The sequence below is a fragment of the Stenella coeruleoalba genome (genome assembly GCF_951394435.1).
Source record: "Stenella coeruleoalba genome assembly, chromosome: 3".
NCBI classification, from domain to species: Eukaryota; Metazoa; Chordata; class Mammalia; order Artiodactyla; family Delphinidae; genus Stenella; species Stenella coeruleoalba.
Genome location: NC_137148.1, coordinates 11,723,077 through 11,746,432, shown reverse-complemented (window position 1 = coordinate 11,746,432; position 23,356 = coordinate 11,723,077). Strand labels below are relative to the sequence as shown.

The window sequence follows — 23,356 nt, the reverse complement described above, 5'->3', positions numbered from 1 at the left end:
TAAAAAACTGATTTTTAATTTAGTAAACATGATGAAAATAGTTCTCAACTTCAGTGGAGGTGATATTTTATTTATTACTGTTTGTGACAAAGTAATCTGGGCTGTATTGGACATCTTCAGTTTATCTGATATTGCCATGTTTATGCCAAAAGATTTGGTCTGATCTCCCTTTATTTTCTTTCTGAGATTGATGAGGATGAACCCTTATTTTTGAGTCTGATTGAAGATCTCTTCCCAAATATTCTTCTGGACAAGGCCGGTTACCCGGAACTGGAAATGGCAATTCGTAGACAGGTAATATATTTCACAGGACATCAAGTACAGTGTCCCTTTCATCTGAACTTCATGGGAATCAAGTGGAGCTGTTGTGGCCTAAATCTACAGGTTCCGAGAACAACACTGAGGCTGTGACTACAGTTTTAAGAGAAGCCGTTGCTCACCACTGATAGAGCTTTTCCTCCCAGGGGGTCTCCTACCATCACTCAGCTACAGGTCCAGTTAGCCATGTGCTAGTGGCCCCATTATTGATGGAGACCAGTCCACACCAGATTCCCAATGAAATGTGATGGGTCAGCAGGGGCTGGTGGAGCTTGGCCGGCTGCATTGCCCATGCTGGTTTTGTTTCTCTCTGTGGCCCTGGTGTTTACTACATTGCTTTGGTCTCAGGACTGTAGCTACTGAGTGTCATTTGCAGTGATCTCATATGGCTCCTTAGCTGTCATTCTTTTTCCCCAGGCCCAAGATCACTTGTGATTTCTTCCTTGGGCTCTGGGGGGATCCATCATGTTAAGTGTATCATTAGGTGTCTGGATTTCCCATACTTGGCGCAGCTGTAACTTTTTATAGTCTTCCTAGGAATGGAAATGAATCATGAAAACCTTGGGCCTCAACTTCCTTTCCTATGAAAAAGAGTTTTTTTAAAAAAATTTTTTATAGAAATGGTGATTAGCTCATATTTATAAAATACATTTCAATTCTTTGAAGATATTTGTAATAAAAATCAATAGGTAGTATTTTATGGCCATTTCCCCTTTAAATAGCAGTATATAAAGATCTTAATGTCCTAATCAGGTAAAAGTGATAATTCATTTTGCAAATGGCTTCTTCATCATATGGCCAAATTAATTGTAGCATTGCCTAAAAAGCTAAGTATAAACTAATTTATAAAGTGACTTACATTAGTAATTTATAGCATATGAAAAATCTGAAGAGAAAATACATAGCATAAAATGATACATGATTATTATCCAAAATTATTTAAGTAAAAATAAGAACATCATTTATAGTGAATTTAAGCATAGCATGATGGTTAAGAGCATGGACCATAGGGCTGAATTTCTTGGGTTCCAATCCCTACTCTATAACTTAACAACTAATAATCTTGGATAAGTTGCTTAGTCTCTTTGTGCCCCAGTTTCCTTACCTATAAAATGAAGACACCAATAGTACTAATCTCATAGAAGATTAAACTTAGAATAGCGTTTGGCAGCGTAGCTTCCATACATGTGTTTGATAGATAAAAACTATGCAGAAGATTTATAAAGATGGCTTGACATTGATATGGAATATCAGTCAACTTGATACGCTTGCAATTATCTTTTAAATTAAATATCATCTTTTAAATTAAACATTTTAAACACATTTTGATATTTGAGCCTTTATTCTTAAGTTGCTCCTAATACATACATTCAATAAAATGTTAATATAAGTGTATTTAATTCCCAAAGTCAACTGTAGGTGTTTCTTTTCTTTTTTTTTAACATCTTTATTGGGGTATAATTGCTTTACAATGGTGTGTTAGTTTCTGCTTTATAACAAAGTGAATCAGTCATACATAAACATATGTTCCCATATGTCTTCCCTCTTGCGTCTCCCTCCCTCCCACCCTCCCTATCCCACCCCTCCAGGCTGTCACAAAGCACCGAGCCAATATCCCTGTGCCATGTGGCTGCTTCCCACTAGCTATCTACCTTACTACGTTTGTTAGTGTGTATATGCCCATGACTCTCTCTCGCCCTGTCACAGCTCACCCTTCCCCCTCCCCATAACCTCAAGTCCGTTCTCTAGGAGGTCTGCGTCTTTATTCCTGCTTTACCCCTAGGTTCTTCATGACATTTTTTTTCTTAAATTCCGTATATATGTGTTAGCCTACGGTATTTGTCTTTTTCTTTCTGACTTACTTCACTCTGTATGACAGACTCTAGGTCTATCCACCTCATTACAAATAGCTCAATTTCGTTTCTTTTTATGGCTGAGTAATATTCCATTGTATATATGTGCCACATCTTCTTTATCCATTCATCCGATGATGGGCACTTAGGTTGTTTCCATCTCCGGGCTATTGTAAATAGAGCTGCAATGAACATTTTGGTACATGACTCTTTTTGAATTTTGGTTTTCTCAGGGTATATGCCCAGTAGTGGGATTGCTGGGTCATATGGTAGTTCTATTTGTAGTTTTTTAAGGAACCTCCATACTGTTCTCCATAGTGGCTGACCCAATTCACATTCCCACCAGCAGTGCAAGAGTGTTCCCTTTTCTCCACACCCTCTCTGGCATTTATTGTTTCTAGATTTTTTGATGATGGCCATTCTAACTGGTGTGAGATGATATCTCATTGTAGTTTTGATTTGCATTTCTCTAATGATTAATGATGTTGAGCATTCTTTCATGTGTTTGTTGGCAGTCTGTATATCTTCTTTGGAGAAATGTCTATTTAGGTCTTCTGCCCATTTTTGGATTGGGTTGTTTGTTTTCTTGTTATTGAGCTGCATGAGCTGCTTGTAAATTTTGGAGATTAATCCTTTGTCGGTTGCTTCATTTGCAAATATTTTCTCCCATTCTGAGGGTTGTCTTTTGGTCTTGTTTATGGTTTCCTTTGCTGTGCAAAAGCTTTGAAGTTTCATTAGGTCCCATTTGTTTATTTTTGTTTTTATTTCCATTACTCTAGGAGGTGGGTCAGAAAGGATCTTGCTGTGATTTATGTCATAGAGTGTTCTGCCTATGTTTTCCTCTAAGAGTTTGATAGTTTCTGGCCTTACATTTAGGTCTTTAATCCATTTTGAGCTTATTTTTGTGTATGGTGTTAGGGAGTGATCTAATTGTAGGTGTTTCTTGTTTGCCTGGGATATAATTTTGATTATGTTCAGCCTGCTTTTGCCTATGTATATATATTTTTTATGCAATATATTTTTTTATTGGGAATTCCCTGGCAGTCCAGTGGTTAAGACTTGGGCTTTCACTGCCGTGGACCCGGGTTCCACCCCTGGTTGGGGCACTAAGGTCCCACAAGCCCTGCGGTGCAGCCAAAAGTATATAGATTTCATTGTGGTAAAACACATGACATAAAATGCACCATTTTAACTATTTTTTAAGTGTACAGTTCAGTGGCATTAAGCATATTCATAGTATTGTGCAAACCTCACCACTGTCTGTCTTCAGAACTTTTTTCATCTTTCCCAACTGAAACTTCATAGGCATTAACCATAATTCCCCATTTCTCTAACCTCGCTCCATGTCTATACTTATTTTGAGCACAATGGTAAGTCCAGATATCTGTTCATGTGGCCCAATGTGGGTGGTTTGTTATGTTTTCAGGTTGAAGAAGCTGGTTTAATCAACCATCCTCCTTGGAAGCTGAAAGTCATCCAGTTATTTGAAACACAGAGAGTGCGGCATGGAATGATGACCCTGGGGCCTAGTGGAGCAGGGAAAACCGCCTGCATCCACACCTTGATGAACGCCATGGCAGGTAAGGGGCGGTCAATCTGGAGACACATTTAAACTGTTGTGACACATGTGAATGCCCCAAGAGGGACACACATGTAGATGTATGTTAGCATATATTTATAGGAGGGGATGCTACTTTTTTGACTATTGGGTAGATTTTAGAGATAACACAGTACATTATTGGACCAGAGGAGAAAAACGTTTTTTTCCAGCTTTATCGTATACAAATATAATTCGGACACATAACATGTGCAAGTTTAAGGTGTACAGTGTGTTGATTTGATACATTTATATGTTGCAAAATTATCACCATAGCATTAGCTACCACCACCATCGTATCACATAATAACCATTTCTTTTTTGTGATGAGAGCATTTAAGATCTACTTTCATAGAAATATTCAAGTATATGATACAGTATTATTAGCTATAATCACCGTGCTGTACATTAGATCCCCAAATTTGTTAATCTTATAACTGGAAGTTTGTACCCTTTTCCAATATCTCCCCATTTCCCTCACCTCCAATCCCTGGTGACCACCGTCCTACAATCTGTTTCTCTGGGTTTGACATTTTTCGATTCCACATATAAGTGATATCATACAGTATTTTTCTTTCTCTGTCTGACTTATTTCACTTAGCATAATGCCCTCAAGGTCCCTCCATGTTTTCACAAATGTCAGGATGTCCTTATTTTTCATGGATGAATAACATTCCATTGTGTATGTATACCACATCTTCCTTATTCGTTCATCCATTGGTAGACACATAGGTTGTTTCCATATCTTGGCTTTTCTGAATAATGCTTCAGGAAAAACATTTTTTTAAAGTGATTTTATGGACTGTGCTACATGTTTTACATATGTTATGCCATTTAGTTTTCAAAATGATCTTGAGATGTGGCTATCATTATCCCCATTTTGTACCAAAAAGTCAAAATTTAACTTCAGAAATATTCAGTGTCAAAAAGATGGTAAATGATGAGACTCAAAATTAAGGTCAGGTCCCATTAACGAAAAACCCAGAATTTTCCCAGTAAACCATACCATTTGCCACTTATGACTTAACACAAGGTGCTACCTCTCAATAAATATAATTATAATTCTAATCCCAACTCTTAAATTCTATGTAGTGAAAAATCACCCTAATTATAAACTAATTTCCCACCCAGAATCAGATATTTTTCTTGTGAAGTGAAATAAATGTATTTAATTTCCAGATGTCCCTAAGTTTTACATCTAAGTCCCTAACCTAAAGTTATCTAAGGATAATGGGCATTACCTTTTTCATGATTATTCTTGTATTCTCTGGTTCTGATTAGACATTGACGACTTCCTTCTTAAAAGTATTCGCAGCCCTTAGCCATGGCAGTTCCAAAATTTCACAGAACTTTGGCTGTTAGAATGCATCATACATTGTCCCACAAGGAAAAGCTGCCCGGCTGCGTTTCCAGTCAGCTCATGGAACCCCAATGCATAGGTATTGGTTGGTGACTATGGTCTGTATTTATTCTAGGGTCCTGCATACATTAGATTTAGTCTCAATTTCCTCAGCTATGGGACAGAGTGAATTCTGTACCTCAGGACTCTACCAGGGGGTCTTCACACTGAGACAGGCTTATGCTCTCAGCTAGCACCTACCTCCACCAAAACTGAGAGGTCACACCTGCAAAACTTACCACATGGTTTTCATGTGTACTATTAAGGTTCTGCTTTGGGATTTTTACATAGCATTAAAATGATGTATTCTTGTTCTCAAATTATGCTTCAAGATGCTTTTGTTGTTGTTATGAAGCTGCCTTCTGTTAATAATAAACTACAAATGCACTGGGTACAATGACTTGAACAAAATGAGTACTAAATATTAAACAATAGAGATACATTGTGTATAATATGTCTAAATGATGTAATCAATATGGCATCACTGGTTTTGGAGAAGTTCTTTGCAAAGATGAATAAATTATGAGACTATTTTCTGTTTATTAACCTGTTCTTGGTTTTAGTATGTAGGGTAAACATTTGTTATATTAAATGATATTGTTTTTTACTGAAAACTTGGATTATCCAAAAGATTGAGAAAGTAATTGGGTTGAACTTCTGCAGGACCCATGTATGTTATTTGTTCCCTTATTCGTCATGTATTTGTTCATCAAATATCTTTGATGTTCTGTACTTTGAGGTTCTGTACTAGAAATGGGAAAGCAGGCATGGAAAAAAAATGACCATGTCTTTAAGGAGTTTACAGTGTAGTGTAGTGACACAGGTAATTGTAACTCAGCATGGAAGATTGGACATGAGGAAGATTTGGACAATTATGATGTGAGCAGAGGCAAAGGAGATCAGAAACCTTTCGAAGGAATTCTAGAAAGGCTTACAGAGCAGGTGCTACTTCATCTGAGGTTTGCGGGTTGAGTAGCAGATGGATGAAAGGCATTCTTAGCAGAATGAAGAGGCTGAGCAGGTAGGAGGGACTGACGAGAGCTTGATATGCCTGGAGAAGCTCTCTGGCATGGATGAAATCTAATTTGTGGGAGTGGGGGAGATGACGAGGTATAGCAGATGCTATTGGTGCCTAGGGCCGCATCCCTTTGGCCCTCTCCTGCTGCAGATGCAACTGTTGGAGAGTTTTTCCCCCAGATGCCAGCGGTGTCTCCCGGTTTTTCAGCCTTATGACTTTCCTTGAAGCTAGAGAACTGGCTCAGCCTGGAAGAAGGAGTTGGGTGAGAATTAATGCTCCTGAGGCAGCCATACCCTTAACCAATGAGGGAAGGAGTGGAAGGGAAATGTCCCACCTCCTGTCTTTTAGAGGGACACTCCATCTGTGACCGGCTCACCAATGAGCCCTTTATTGGCTCTCTCTCCTTTCCTGTCTCACTCTCTCTTTCCCCTGAATCCAAACTCTCAGTTCCCATGTCTTTGTCTCAGGCTTAGCTTCCAGGGGGAATTCAAATTAGTACAGAGGGCATGTCATGAGAAGCTCTGTAAGTCACAATAAATACCGAGATTTTATCCTGTGGGTGATGGGAAGCCATAGAGCTGGGGAGTGGTGTGATCAGCCCTGTGTGTAGAAGACCATCCGGTGGCCACGTAGAGAATAGACTGGGACAGGAGGGGCTGTCTGGGAACTTCCATAAGGAGGTCCTAAGAAGGTGACAGCAAGAAAAGGGTGCTTACTCTGGGGCAGAGTCCATGAAGGTGGAGTGATCAGGACAGTCACTCCACCTTTTTTTTTTTTTCCTTAGAGTGCTCTTATAAAAATGTTATGGTATCATATTTTAAATGAAAATGATATAATTCTACCTACAACCATAATGAAATAATTTTTGATAGTTTCTCTTGTATGGGCAACAGACCAAGTCCAGTTTTCACCTGTGATACATTTGAAGAGGTTGCTGGCCTTTTGTAAAGTGTGATTAGATTTTTTAAAAATGTTGCCAGTCTTACGGATATCATGTATTGAAAAAGCTGAACTGTGACTAAGTTGAATTTTTCAGCACTGTAAAATATTGCAAATAATTACCCTGATTCTTTTTTGTGATTTTGGAAAAAGAGAACTATTCTCTAATTTTCTAGATAGGTTTTAATGTAACACCTTTTCCAGTGTACATATCTATGTATGTGTGCCTGTGTTTGTCAATCTTTCACACAGTATGTAATATTTTAGCCTCTATTTTTATGATTTTATACTTTAAATCTTTAAACTTCTTAAATTGAAATACAGTTGATTTACTATATTGTATTAGTTTCAGGTGTACAGCAAAGTGATTCAGTTAATACATATACATGTATCTATTCTTTTTCAAGTTCTTTTCCCATTTAGGATATTACAGAATATTGAGCAGAGTTCCCTGTGCTATACAGTAGGTCCTTGCTGATTATCTATTTTACATATAGTAGTGTGTATATTTTAATCCCAAAGTCTTAACTTATCCCTCCCCACCCTTTCCCATTTGATAGCCATAAGTTTGTTTTCTATGTCTGTGAGTCTATTTCTGTTTTGTAAGTAAGTTCTTCTGCACCATTTTTTTAGATTCCACATATAATATACTTTAAATCTTATTCTTCAATTTTTTACTTAGTAACTACCATCCCCTATGTACAGAATCCATCTTATTTAAGAATAGTTTTAGGGTTTGAAAGATTTGAATACCTTTTCTGAAGCTGACCACAGAAGAAAAAATCCTTGATTTTTGTAACATTAGTTTAGCTGATTTTTTTCCAAATGAGTAAGACCATATCTCAGCAAATCAAAGCTGTTAATGGAGAGAATCAGGTGTCTTTAAGTGACATTTCAGATATAAAAGTTAATCTAATACGCCATAAACCAAAAGAGTTTTGAGCTGTGAAATTTGAAGAACTTCCATCCTACATTAATTCCTTCATCACTTCCAGCATGGTAGCATTTTCCCCTTATGTAACATGCAACTTTCTTTTCCAGAAGATAAAAAGTGCTTTAGTCAATAAAATATAATGAGGGTAATTATGATAACTTGAAATGCAGTAAGACATGTATTTTCAATGTAATTTTGCATTTTTTCATGTTTTGAACACCTGCTGACAGTACACTGCCAATTGGTTCAATGTTGCCTAATGATGGCTCATTCTACATGGGAGTTGTTTAAAATTTGTATTTACTTGGTATAGATTGTGGAAAACCACACCGGGAAATGAGGATGAATCCCAAAGCGATTACGGCTCCACAGATGTTTGGTCGGCTTGACGTGGCAACGAATGATTGGACCGATGGGATATTTTCTACTCTTTGGAGGAAAACATTGAGGGCTAAGAAAGGTAGAAGATGAATTACAAGTATAATTTTTGACATGTACTTCTAAATAACATCCTTTGTGGCTATTTAAAGTTAGTAGAACAACTGTAGTCTCCATATTATATCTTATCCTAGACCAAGAACTCATAAATCAGTATGATATTTGTGAATGTTGAAATACTGAAATGACTGGTTAGTGTATTTAAAACTACCCCCCCCCCTTTTTTTTTGGTTACAAAGGGAATTATTTTCCTTTTGAAAAAAATATTTCTATATTCCTTTGAAAACTTAGGATAAAATAGTTAGAAAAAGCTGTTAAGGAACATTGATAGTACTGTATTCAAGTGATTTCATCATCACTGTTTTCACTGAAGCGTTAAAAAGTGGTACTCTTGTTTAAGTATGGCTTATTTTTAGAAAACCGATTCTCCTATAAAATCACAGGAGGAAATGGGCTTCTTTGGAAAGAAAATTGTGTATATCAAAAAATGAAGTCTAACAAATTGTTCTCTTTTAGATGTACATGGGTGTTTGGTTTTTGTTTAAACACACTCCTTAAGGGCTAGTGGTTCACTCTGAATATTCTCTAACTTAGGGACTTGAGCCCAGTGGTCCCAGAAAATAAGCTCAGATGGAAGAGATGATAGCAATTCTCCTCTCACTCCTGAATAAGTAAGAGAAAAGCACAGTGCAAGCAATTGCAGGGACAAATAAGAATATAGGAGGAGGACAAGACATTTGGCTTACTTCACGAGTCCACACTTCGGGCAACAGTGTTCTGTTGAAAAACGTTTAAAGTGGCACCACTGACGTTCTCTTTGAGAGAATGTGGCTGATCAACCCAACACCAATTGTTAAAAGAGAAAAGAAAGCGCTTCATTTCTAAAGCGTGCTCATATTAGAAATTGCTGTTGTTATACGGGAATAAAATAAAATTTTGTGTCTGATTTGTTCTAGTAATCCTGTGTAAACACAGATCCAGTAACCAAATGTTACCTTAAAGAACAGGTGCTTAGAGAGGTTTCTTCTTAAATCCTTTCTAGAAAGGCAACATATGCTTTTTCTTTCACAGGGACTCTGGTGATCAGATCATCATTTTACTTAAACTGCTAGTTGAATGGGCACGATTAGGAATTTCATAGCATTTGATTTGACTTAGAATATTCCACAGTTGTTAAATTAGAGATAAAAATTAGAACTGCAAACTTGGTCATGGTGTTGGTAAGTAAGAGTTAACTCGTGGTTAAGAAATTAAGAGTAACTATTAAACTGAACACCTACATTTACAAGGGCGTTTCTGTTGGACATTCTATCGATTCTCAGTATAACCCTGCTCTCAGTAGCATCTGGCACAGTTAATCACTCTTATTCTATTTTTTTTTTTTTTTTTTTTTTTGCGGTATGTGGGCCTCTCACTGTTGTGGCCTCTCCCGTTGAGGAGCACAGGCTCCGGACGCGCAGGCTCAGCGGCCACGGCTCACGGGCCCAGCAGCTCCGCGGCATGTGGGATCTTCCCAGACCGGGGCACGAACCCGCGTCCCCTGCATTGGCAGGCGGACTCTCAACCACTGCGCCACCAGGGAAGCCCAATCACTCTTATTCTTGAAACTCTTCCACCACTTGACTTCAGGGATACCTTACTGGCTGGCTCGCCTCCTACTTCTGTTTCACTGAAACTCAGCCGGAAGGAGGAAGCAGTGGAGGAGACCCTACCAGAAGGCTAAACGTTGAAGTGCTTGTGTCCTCAGACCTCTTGTCTCTATCTATACTTGTGATCCAGAAGAAACTTACCCAGGCCATGGTTCTCAATGCCATCTCTAAGCTGATGGCTTCTACATTTTAATCTCTAGCCCTTGAATTCCCAACTCAACAGCTCTATGGGCTGTCTGTTGGACATCTCAGACTAAACGTGTGCAGACCAGAATGGATTCCGTGGCTCTGCCTTTCTGACATCACTCACATCCCTTTCCCCCTTCCCTTCTTCTTTCTAACCAGGTTCGACTTCCCGCTGTTCCTGGAACATGATCACCCTAAGCTTGTACCCACTTCAGGACCTTTGCAACTACTGTTTCCACTGCCTGAAAAATTCTAGCTCTAGATCTTTACATCACTTCATTCTCCTCCAGAAATACTTCATTGACCACCTTATCTAAAATGCCTCACCCTCTTATCCTGCTGAATTTTTCTTATATATTTCTTTGCATATTGGTTTGATTGTCATGTCTACCCCTTAGAAAGTCAGCTCTGTGAAGGCAGGATATTGTCTTTTTTATCACAATATCCCTTGAACTGTGCTGATACAGAGAAGGTGCTCAGGGAGTATCTGTTCAATGACTAATGACTTTTTCTTGATTATGGGCTTGAAACAACTGCTATATAAAGAACAGGAAGAGTCCTCTGTGACAAAATACGATAATCATTTAGATCAAAGCTTTATTTAAAAATTAATGAAAATGACATCAAATTATAGCACTTCTTCAAGCGTAGTAGTTACGTATATATGCATATATGTGTGTGTATGCTTTTCTCCCTGCCCTTGGGATGTTCTAGGGGAGCATATCTGGATAGTTCTTGATGGGCCAGTAGATGCCATCTGGATTGAAAATCTGAATTCCGTTTTGGATGATAACAAAACTCTAACCCTTGCCAATGGTGATCGGATTCCCATGGCTCCAAACTGCAAGATTGTTTTCGAACCTCATAACATTGACAATGCTTCGCCTGCTACTGTCTCAAGAAATGGGATGGTTTTCATGAGTTCTTCTGTCCTTGATTGGAGTCCTATTCTTGAGGTATGATTTTTTTTTGTATAATTAAAGAGGGAAACAGATCCTTTAGCATTCTTTTAGAGTGTGCGCTGATTTTTCTGCAGACCTGTTGGTGTAATTGCATTTTAATGCTGATGTTTGTGGAAGATCCTTGAATGCTCTGGGACCTTCAGCCCAGGTTGTCCCTTACAGGTTTCTTCAGTGCTCAGGGTTCTTCGGTTCTGATAATTTTAGACCTGTGAATTACACCCCGTGGGCTGGGGAATAATTGCAAGGCCTAGGTGAATCAATAATCCCACTAGAGAATTCTCTGGTGGTCCAGTGGTTAAGACTCTGAGATCTCAATTCAGGGGGCCTGGGTTTGATCCCTGGTCAGGGAACTAGATCCCATATGCCACAACTAAGAGCCCGCATGCCACAACTAAGACCCAGCGCAGCCAAGTAAATATTAAAAAAAACAATCCCACCAAACTGTGAGTGAATAAGGAAAATTTAATTGTATCACTTTGGGGATTCATGATATTTTAAAAAGGTACTCATTCAGTTGCTCGTGGATTCCCATGAACACAACTGTCTTAGAATATTAACTCGAAGAGACAATTTATTAAAATTTATATAAAGAATTTTTATGAGATTCAATAGTCATAACGTTAGTTTTAAGTTCACACTTGGAAATAATATTTCAGATAATATCTTTTCAATTCATGATAAGGTATATTATTTTATTACTACTAATGTAAGAGTATGTTGATTATCATAAGATTATAATTGAATGCCTTGCATACTTAGATATTTTACTAAATAAATATTATAGTGTAAGGAAGAACGCTTATTAGACAAGCCACCTGTAAAATCTTTTTTGACATTGTTGGTCAAATTATTATTTTTATTTACATAAGTTTTTCGGAGATAATTTTGTTTGAAAACTTATGAATTCATATTTTAAATCAAGTAGATGAAGATGTGAAGAAGGAGGGGATTTTAAAGCAAAATGATACTGAAGTACAGTTTAATATGTCATTGAAAATGCTTCTGAAGATTTCAGATTTCACAGTTAAATTATCCATCCTTTAAGAAGAATACAGAGCAAGAGTTCTCAACCCTGGCTTTGCAAGAATAATCACCAATGACAGTTCTTTAAAATACAGATGACTGGGCTTCCCTGGTGGCGCAGTGGTGGAGAGTCCGCCTGCCGATGCAGGGGACGCGGGTTCGTGCCCTGGTCTGGGAAGATCCCACATGCCGCGGAGCGGCTGGGCCCGTGAGCCATGGCCACTGAGCCTGCGCGTCTGGAGCCTGTGCTCCGCGATGGGAGAGGCCACAACAGTGAGAGGCCCGCGTACCACAAAAAAAAAAAAGAAAAAAAAATACAGATGACTGTGTCATACCTCAGTCTATCAATTTAGAATCTCTGAGGAGGAAGGTGCAGGAGTTATTGTGTTTAAAAATTTTTTTTAAAAAAGTACCACAATACATTCAGCCTTGGTAACCACAGATGCAGCAAACTCCAAGTGAAAATGAATTTGTGATTTTCCCCCAAATACTTTAAATTCACAAAGGCTTTTAAACAATACTTTTACACTATTTGCTAATGAATATTTACAGTTTGCTATTTATGAAATGAGCTTCTATTATATCTGTCCATGTTGAGGCTTGAATAAGGCCTTTACCGCTAAGTTGCTTACAAATGGCTAGCAAGAAGAAAGCCTCACAAGACTGGAGGTGTTTAGAGCAGGGCAGGGCAGCTCTGAGAGAACTACTAGAGGGCAGACCAATGGGGAAGTTGTGTTCATGGGAATCCACGAGCCTCTGTGAGCCACGCTGATTGCATAGCACCATGAGCTTGAAAGTGCTGTGTTTCCTTTTTGTTGCTGTGCAATCATGTTGAATTCATGAAATGATGGATGATTGAGAATCAATATTTTATTGCTTCTGTTCAGAATCTCTAAGAATGACCTGATCTCTTGATGCCAAGGGAACTTTCCTCACCGGAAGAAAATATTGTGTTAAGTGATATTTTGTTATGAATCACATGTAGTTTCCTAAGATTGGGTTTCCAAATGACTGAATTCCCCATTTTCCTGAGTATTCTTTGATATTTTTTCTACATTGGTTATTCATTAAATTAGAAGAAATAAAATTGTGATAAACCTTTGTTTCCTAGTTTGAAAAATCTGGGGATGGATTTCCTTTGTTCATCTTTTATTCCTTTTTCTTTTTCTAAGTTATTTCCATGTATATGCCTCCTCATTTTCTCCTAGCATATTTTAATCAAGAGCCGAAAACTTTTCCCTCCATCTTGCTTCAAGACCTGAGCTTATGTGTAGTGTAGTAGCTGAATGTAGGGATGTTGGAATCAGACTCTGGGTTTGAATTTTGACACCTACCAGCTGTGGGATCCTGGTCATGTTGCTTAAACTCCTTGGGCCTTAGTTTCCTCATCTGTAAAAGGATAATAACAATTCCTACCTCACAGAGTTGTTTTGAGCATTAAATGAGGTAATACATGAAAGAATTTATATCAAGGTCTGGTACATCAGAAGTGCAGTATAATCATTAGATATTATTATTATTATTGTTAACCGATATTTAGAAACTTTTGTCCAAAAATGGCCATTTTTCTGGTGTGCTAATAAATTCAATTAATGCATGCATCTGCAAACCAACAGGGTTTTCTTAAAAAACGTTCGCCTCAAGAAGCTGAAATTCTTCGTCAGCTGTACACCAAGTCATTTCCAGACCTGTATCACTTCAGTATTCAGAACTTAGAACACCAGATGGAGATGCTGGAGGCCTTTGTGATCATGCAAAGCATCAACATGCTTCAAGGCCTGATCCCTTCCAAGGTAAATCACTTAACTTTCTAGAACTCTCTCTCCTTTTAGCTGAGCCATACTGTGCAGGGTCTGTGATATTTGAACATGATTCTTAGAACCATGGAGAAGTGGGGAGGTTTCAAACATGGACAGTGCATATTTTGTGTTTTTCTTTCATTTCTTTTTTCTGTTTGTTTTTTTCCACAAAGCAAACCACAGATTTGTGGATTAGGGGCAGGTTCTCAGTCGTCTAACAAGCATTCAGAATTTATTTTGGAGACCAGCTTGGTATTCCCAGAGATCAGTTCTGCATTTGTTCTCCAGTTTTATTCATCTTTCCCTCATTCTTGTTTTGGGGGAAAACTGTTATCCCTTTTAGATCTTTGCTATTTTCATTAAAATGTCAAAGCCAAGTTTTGGTTGGAGAATTAAGTAAGTAAAAGAAAAGTTTCTTTCGTGCTCAGGAACAAGGTGGGGAGGTCACGCCGGAGCACCTGGGGAGACTCTACGTCTTCTCCCTAATGTGGAGCGTCGGGGCAGTGCTGGAACTGGATGGCCGGCGCCGCATGGAACACTGGCTGTGCTCCCAGGAGAGGCTAGCCTTGGACCTGCCGCCTCTAGCAGGGCCTGACGACACCATGTTTGACTATTACGTCGCATCTGATGGTGAGCACCTCTCTTCTATCCATCCATCACACGTGGGACCAGTTTTTTTCAAAATGGCTAATATTTACACTCTATTTATCTATCTACCTATCATCTATCTATCATCTGTCAATCTATCATCTAGCTAGCTATCATCTATATTTCTAAATGGTAATGAAAACTCTTGGCTGTAAAATTGAAATGGAAATGTTTATGTGCGTATGAAAGAGAGTCAATTGTTTCTTTTTCAAATATTTATTTCAATTGAGTTCCAAATGCACATTTTCTTGTTAAATATATCGTGTACTGAACATTTAATGAAATAAAAACAAATTAAAAAAAATCACCAAATCAGATTTCAGCCATTCATTCGATATAATCAGCAACTTATAAAAAAATGACAAAGTAGGTATATTTTTATGAAATAGGTGTGTATATCTATACATCTGTATCTATGCATGTATTGCAATACTTTAAGTTTATTTAAATGTGCATACATATATATAAAGTACATATATACACATATATGAAGTACAAATATACATAATATTTATATATGGCATCCTAGGATGTTTTATTTTTGGTTTTACAGTTAGGGAAGTACATAATGAAAAATGATTTTAGGTATATACGACTATCACTCTCCTGTATTTTTCTTTTTAATAAATTATTTATTCATTTGGCTGCGCTGGGTCTTTGTTGCTGCGCGCGGGCTTTCTCTAGTTGCGGCGAGCGGGGCCTGCTCTTCGTTGCGGTGTGCGGGCTTCTCATTGAGGTGGCTTCTCTTGTTGTGGAGCACAGACTCTAGGCACGCGGGCTTCAGTAGTTGTGGTGCACGGGCTCAGTAGTCATGGTGCACAGGCTAAGTTGCTCTGTGGCATGTGGGATCTTCCTGGACAGGGGATCAAACCTGTGTCCCCTGCATTGGCAGGTGGATTCTTAACCACTGCGCCACGAGGGAAGTCCCCTGTCCTGTATTTCTATACACACTTTTTGTTTTTGAAAACCTACATGTTTAAAAAGAAAATTCCAAGATACTTCTTACTATTTCCTAATATTACCACTTTGGAAATAGTTTCTTGGGAAATTTTGACTCCGCGAACACATACTGAAATACTTAGATGTCTGAATTTAATGCATTTTACTTTGTGGGGAATTTTTGGAAGATGGCTTCATGAGATTCAAGGAAGTCTGCTCATTATAATTAGGAATTAAATTATTAATAGGAATAAGAAGATGTAAATGTTCTCTGTTCACCTCAGGTAAGTGGATGCACTGGAAGACGTGTACTGAGGAATATGTGTATCCATCTAATATCACCCCAGAATATGGCTCCATCCTGGTGCCAAATGTTGACAATGTGAGAACTGACTTCCTAATTAAAACCATCGCTAAACAGGGCAAGGTATGGCTCTTTCACTTTTATTAAAAGTAACATATTTAAAAATGTCCCTTGAAAACATGAAGCATCTTGTGACCACCTAGAAGGGTGTGATAGGGAGGGTGGGAGGGAGATGCAAGAGGGAGGGGATATAGGGATATATGTATACATATAGCTGATTCACTTTGTTATACGGCAGAAACTAACACAACATTGTAAAGCAATTATACTCCTATAAAGATGTTAAAAAGAGAAAAAAGAAAACATGAAGCATGTTGCATTTATTTTAGAATGTTTTATGTTGCTATTTAGAATAAATAAAAGTATTAGCCAAATTAATATACTTCTTTTATTATTCCTCAGTAACAATATTAAAGTTGAATAGCTTTAATTCATAATTAAGTAATGATTTTTCATATATTGAGAGAAAGTGAATTTTGACTTGTTTTTCTAAAGAGAAATCCTTCTCTTTTGATCATTATATTATTTTGCCATGGCTGCCATAACAAAATACCACAGGCTCAGTGGCTTAATCAACGAACATTTCTTTCTGTACAGTTCTGGAGCCTTGAAATGCAAGATTAAGGTGTTGGCGGGTTTAGTTTTTTTGGAGCCCTTTCTCTCTCCTTGGCTTGCAGATGGCTGTCTTCTCACTGTGTCTTCCCATGGTCCTTGTGTGTGCATCTTTGTTTTTCTGTGTGTCAAAATGTCCTCTTCTTGTAAGGATGCCTGTTAGACTGAACAAGAGCCTACCTTAACGGCCTTATTTTTCATGTAATCATCCCTTTAAAGACCCTGTCTCCAAACGTAGTCACATTCTGTGGTACTGGGGGTTAGGGCTTCCACATATAAATTTTGTGGGGACACAATCCAGCCCATGACAATAATTTTATTGTATTTCTTGGACTTCTTTCTCAACTCCTATTTTAGGCTGTGCTGTTAATTGGTGAACAAGGAACAGCCAAAACGGTCATAATCAAGGGATTTATGTCAAAGTACGATCCTGAAAGCCACATGATCAAGAGTCTGAACTTTTCTTCTGCAACCACCCCGCTGATGTTTCAGGTACTGGCTCACTGGTGCTGCTGGTTCAGTGCAGGTTTGCGATAAGCTTTGGAGGCTCAAATCTCATGCTGTTCTTCTGTCCCCATTGAACTTCATGTGCACTTTCACAGCCATAGTAAATCCCCTACATACGTCTTCCATTATCTCTATTTTTCTGTTGCAATAGAATCTCCCCCTAGTTAGATGATAACATATAATCTTAAATTATGGAGAAATAAAAAGATTATATATGGTGTTAAAAGCCTCAACTCTGTTTAGAATATCTCTGTAGAAAAGCCTGTGAACATGCAAAATCCAAAATTGAAAGAAATATTTTTTAATTCCCCACCTAAACCTACTTCTTCTCCCTACTGTCTGCTTTTCTGTGGGTGTTACTATTATTCTAGTCATTAGGATAGACACACTGGAGTCATCTTTGATGGTCTTTCTCTTGAGTCAAGGACTGCTAATATATCTAAGGAAATACTTTTCATGTTGTTTCCTTTTTCTCCCTTCCCCCTATCCACCTCTACATAATCTACTTCATGATTCCACAACAGGGTATTAGCATCAAAGAATCTTGAAGCTGGTCTTGCTTCAAGTCTGATCTTCTTCAAATCTAGTTTCTATTCTTTTTCCAATCTCTGGTTCCTATTTATCTTGTTGTTCACTGACTTAACATTCCACAATGGCTCCTATTATCAACTGCAGCAAGGAATACAATCTTAGAATCTTAGCACATTAAAGATTTTGCTTATGGTATCATTGAGGAGGAACAGAGAACAACTCTCAAGTTTGCATGGCTTTTGTCAATGGAACTGCCAAGACTGACCAGGGCTTGCAGTGGCTAACTGGTTCTTTTTCTCCTATTCCTAAATTATTTAAGAAACCAGAGAGTAAATCTTAAACTTCAGTCCATGCTTTAATTGTTTGCAAATAATCTATGATACCTTTATTAGAACATTAATACATTAATAAAAGATACATTTTATAAATTGAAATGTATGAAATGGTACACTTGAAAAGATACATATGAAAAAGAGTTAGGAAAAGGTACATTCATAAATTGAAAATGGAAGGGAAATTTTTAGGGGAATTCAAATCCAAAGAACTTCATTTTTGATTAACTTCGTTGTTCTATAGTTGTTGGAATGAAAATATCAAAGAGCAATGAGAATTCTTGGGAACAAGGCTAAATCATGACTTTTTAATCACTTAATGTAATTGGTGACTACACAGTGCCAAAAAACTAAGACCATTGATTAAGTTTCTAAATAAGACTGTCAAAACATTATGCTCCTCTGTTAGAGATGGAATTTCCAAAACTGGCTAGCCTTCTATCATTAATGAATATCATTTACACACTGTTGTGTTGGGAAGGTCTGGATCGAAGGTGTACCCCAGATTGCAGTGACTCAGCAGTGGTATTTTTGTGTTTGGGGAACTGCACACTAGATTATCCTAGGCTGGCAAGGTGCTAACATTATACACATTCCATTGATACCATTTTATATTTTTAAAAGTTTGTTTTACTTTTGGAGAACATCTCTTTAAAGGTTATAATATAACGTTGCTTGTGGATGCAGATTGTTAAGCATTAAATCAAAGTGTGATTTTTTTTTTCATTATGTAAGGTAGCTATCTAGCTCTTCACATTTCTTGGGAGTGGATTGAATCTTTAGGGCTGCAGTGCAATTCTGACAGCAACCACCTGGAGTTAGTGCAGACTTCACAGGTGAAGGGCTCAGTCCCTACAAAACTTCTCTCACTTCAGAACCAGCCATAAGCTCAGGGGTTCCCAGGCTACCAACACTTCTGAACAATTGGCTGCAAACTGAAAGGTTTCTATGACCCTGTCAGTTTTGATAATTCACCAGAATGACTCACAGAATTTAGGAAAATGCTATGCTTATGAATATGGTTTTATTATAAAAGATATGAATTGGGATCAGCCCAAAGAAGATGCATAGGGCAAGGTCTGGGAGGGTCCCGAATGTGAACCTTCTTTGTCCTCAGGATGTATTACTCTCCATGCATATCTGTGTATATCAGCAACCAGGAAGCTCACCTGAGCCTCATGTCCAGAGTTTTTACTGAAGTTTTATTACATAGGCATGATTGGTTGGCCACGTGATTGAAGTCAGTCTCCAAACCCCTTCCCCCTGGGAAGTCAGCTGATATCACGTGGTTTAAGGCCCTAACACTCTAATCGTAGTTTGGTCTTTCTGGCATGAGTGGTCTGAGGGACCCACAGTGAATAACAAAGACGTTCTTATTATGCGGGAAATTCCACGGGTTTAAAGGCTCCCTCCTAGGAACCAGGGACAAAGGCTAGCCAAATTCTTTAGTATATGGCAAGGAGTTGTCACGTATTTTTGCTAGTAACTGTTGGTGTTATTTACCCCTCTCAGGTGGTAAAGACCTGTGCTTTATGTCTCTATAGCATGAAATACTTATTAATTTCCTAGAAAAAGGCACACGTAATCTAGAAAACATCCTGTTTATTAATATACAAATTCATAAACCGTGTAATAAATTTCTAGAAGCAGTACCATATCGAAGTATAATGAATTAGAAGAAGAAAAAAACAGGTTTTCATAACATGAACATCTGTATTCTTTAGGGTTCCATTATCTGATTCACAACTATTGATGTTTAACCCAAATCCTTCCTATCCTTCAGTAAGAAAGTGGTCTCAACACTTCACTATTTCTTTTTCTGTTCAGAGGCATCACAGGATCATCTGGTCTGTTTAGTGCCTGTTTTGACTGCTAAGCATCAGGGCTTTCAATTAAGCTAGACTCATTAGTTTTAGAAAACTTCCAATTAGCCAAACTGCTGTAATTAACTTTCTCACTATAATTTTCAGCCGTTCATGCTAAACAAGGGCTGATGGAGCTGAGCATTTGTCTCTGTGTGTCCCATTTATTTGGATCCAAACCAAATTGAAATCGTAGATGAGAAAATAGATACCGTCCATCCCTCCCGTGTTGCCATGATGGCACATGTGTCAAGGACACACGTCTGTTACTTGACAGGTTGTTTTCACCTGAACTTCCTTTGTTTTTACCATGGTGTCACTTTCACATCTTTTATCAGCAGGAGGACAGACTCCATGTCCCTCTTTCCCTGGGACTGTCTAGTTAACTTCTGTTGTCCCAGATGAATAATGAATAGCATCCCTGTTACTATCCAAAGTATGAAGTTTGGACCAAAATTATATGGTCACCCTCTTTTTGGCTAAGGAAATTTCAGTTAGTCTTTTAAGAGAGATGATTTTTTTTTTCAAAACAAATATTGTTTTAATTTTTTTATTTTTGAAAGTAATTCACACGTACCTTTAAAAATGTAAACAATACAGAAAATAAGACGAAAAAGAAAATTTCTTAAGAGAATTTCTGAAAAGATTTCTCTGTTCTAAAAATAATCTCGAAGTATTCCGAGTGCAACAATCGTCTTACAAATGTTTGTGTAGCAATAGGTTTTGTTTTTTAAGAATGACAATTGTAGAGCTTGGAAGGAAATTCCACATTTTTTTTCCTAGACTCAGAACCACTTTTCCTAATGAAATCTTATGTAGAAGACTAATCTATCAAACAGGTAACAAGGGATTTGCTTTGATGGAATTGGAGCTGGCCTCCTGAAATCCCTTCCAACCTCCTTCTTGCTTCCTGTAGGGGCCCGTGTGATTGAAGAAAATCCTTTCTATGCTTCAGAGCATAGCCTGAAGACCAGTTTCCAGAGGAGACTCTTAAGATATAATATGTGAAAGTATTTTTTTATGGTAAAAAGCTCTCTAAAAATGTCAGGTTTCACTGTTGATATTAACACACTCAGGTTGAGGAAGATTAAAATACTCATTTGAGTTCCCAGATAGTTAGTTGGTGGCAGAACCTGGGTGAGAAACCAAGTTCCCATGTCTTCCACTGTGCTTTTCCGGTTCACCCATCTGATCCTTCCAATGACTTTTCTTTATTCCTATTAATATTAAAATGACTGATTTATCACAGTGCATTTTTAAATTTTTATCTTTTAGTTATATATTATTATATTTTGATGATATTTTTGATATAATTTTACTTTTTGTAATATGCTATTGAGAATTTTAAACTTTACTAATATAAGCCTGTTTTCATTTGGTTTTGATGAGTTACAATAAAATGGAAAGGTAGATTTCTTAATAAAAAGCATAAGCTCTCCATTTTTATCTTTTAGCTAAATAGCAGGTACATGGAAGCCTAAACTTAAGTATATTTTATATTTCAGTTCGATTGGATGTAATATGTATGAAAAATGATTTAAGTGCTGATATATAGAGATACCTATAGTAATAAAAATATCTTTCATTTTTATGATGCATTAAATTCACTAAGTGTCTTCACATGTATTATATCATTTATGTATAATATTCTGTTGTATGTATACATACACATACATGTACATGATTTATGTATCTCTGTATACGTTCCCACTTTTGAGCTGTGGTTCAGTGACTTATGTGGTTTAAAATGACTTATAAGTCATAAAGCTAATAAGTGGGGGAAGTAGCAGTTTAACCCCTTTTTTTCTAACTTTAAACCCAGTCAGAGCTATTGCATAAGGCCATTGCAGTTTATGCACATTTTGTGTTATGTCCCATTCACAGAGACAATAATGTGAATAGTGAACCCAAGAACTGGGCAGTGCACAACCTCCTCAACTGTACCTGTTCCTCCCCCTGGGTGGGGAAACAGACATGTGTACAATCAAGTACAGCTGATGTGATAAGTGCTACTTATGGAGTAATCTAAGTACCCTGGAGCCCAGAGGAGGAGGGGATTCATTTCGTTAGGGAATTACAGGACTAAATGTAATGAAAGAGTTGACCATTACTTGGGGGAATTTAATATTTATATAATGTTAATAATTTAGGGATTACAGAGGCTGAATTGTCTATTAAGAGACTAATTCAGAAAATTGAATTGCCCTAGTTTTAGAGCTTTTCATTTGGAATGAAGAAGAGTAGCATAGAATGGCTTTCCTCAACCCCATTCCTAAGTCTATCTGGATGACTAACCATCTGTTTTTTATGTCTAAAATGTCACTGTCACAGCTGGGGTTCACTCTAGTATCCCATGTATGTGTGAGCTAGACAGACAATGAGGTCAGAAAGTTGTTTAGGTGCCATAGATTGCTTCAGATGATGTCATGCTGACTACCATTCTCCTATTTCAGAGTCAAGTTATTGTCTGTTCTCAGAGAACAACATAAACTACCCTTAGTCCAGGCCCTTGCTAGAGATTTCAACTCTTTACCAATAAGCTGGGTTGAGAGAAGTGACTTTTATGGAAGATCATTTATCTAAGTCAATATTTCACAAATTGTGTTTGGGTACTACTAATGCTGAGAGATTTCTGGCTCAGAAATGGCTATGTTAGGAATATGTAAATAAGGATCTCTTAATGAACACTGTAAGTCAGTCTGAGAGGAGCATCATTTTATTGTTTTATTGTTAACTGACTATGAACGAATGAAGACCGTGAGGGGCTGGAACCAAGAGCATGAAAAGGAATGTTTAGAAATGAGACTGGAAGGTGAGCAGGGAGCACCATGGTGTTCCTTGTAAGTCACTAATAAGGAACCACTGGAATACTAAGCGGGATTACATCCGCACTCAGCAAGTTCATTCTGGCTGCAGATGGAAGAGAGAGGGCTGTACTCAGAGAGACTTGAGAGGAGATGGTTACAGTAATTCCTCCAGAGAGAGGTTGACGTGGACCAAGATAGTAAGAGTGGGAATGGAAAGAGCACAAGGATGTGTTCAAATTGTGGTTGAGAAGCAGAACAGACAGGACTCGTTTTTGGTTGAGTGGATATTGTTGGAGGAGAGGGATGGGAGAGAGAGAAAAAAAGTTAGAGATGACTCCCAAGTTTCTTGTCTTTATTGATCTATGTATCAAATATTTACAGATAAATATTTTGTACCAGACACCTTTCTAGACACTGAGGAGGCAGTGATGAACAAGATAAACAAGGTGCCTGCCTCCCTTGCGTTCTAGTGGGAGAGACAGACAATAATCAAATCAATGAATATACCTATTTGGTTTTATGAACTGGACTATGGTTTATATCACCAAAAAGATGGATGAAGTGGGACAGTAGATCAAGGAGACCAGGGAGAAGGTGGCTGGCAGAATACTACAAAGATGATAAATTATTCTTTAAACT

General features: G+C 37.8%; 1 protein-coding gene across 1 annotated transcript in view; it reads left to right on the top strand.

The window, feature by feature from the left end:
- Positions 1-23,356, top strand: part of DNAH5 (dynein axonemal heavy chain 5) — a 211,086-nt gene that overhangs the window by 92,399 nt on the left and 95,331 nt on the right. The window contains exons 39-46 of the mRNA XM_079918021.1: positions 187-294; positions 3,598-3,751; positions 8,372-8,518; positions 11,046-11,287; positions 13,933-14,109; positions 14,544-14,745; positions 15,987-16,129; positions 17,036-17,170. Of these exons, the coding sequence (XP_079774147.1) occupies positions 187-294; positions 3,598-3,751; positions 8,372-8,518; positions 11,046-11,287; positions 13,933-14,109; positions 14,544-14,745; positions 15,987-16,129; positions 17,036-17,170 (1,308 nt within the window). The remainder of the gene's footprint in view (positions 1-186; positions 295-3,597; positions 3,752-8,371; positions 8,519-11,045; positions 11,288-13,932; positions 14,110-14,543; positions 14,746-15,986; positions 16,130-17,035; positions 17,171-23,356) is intronic.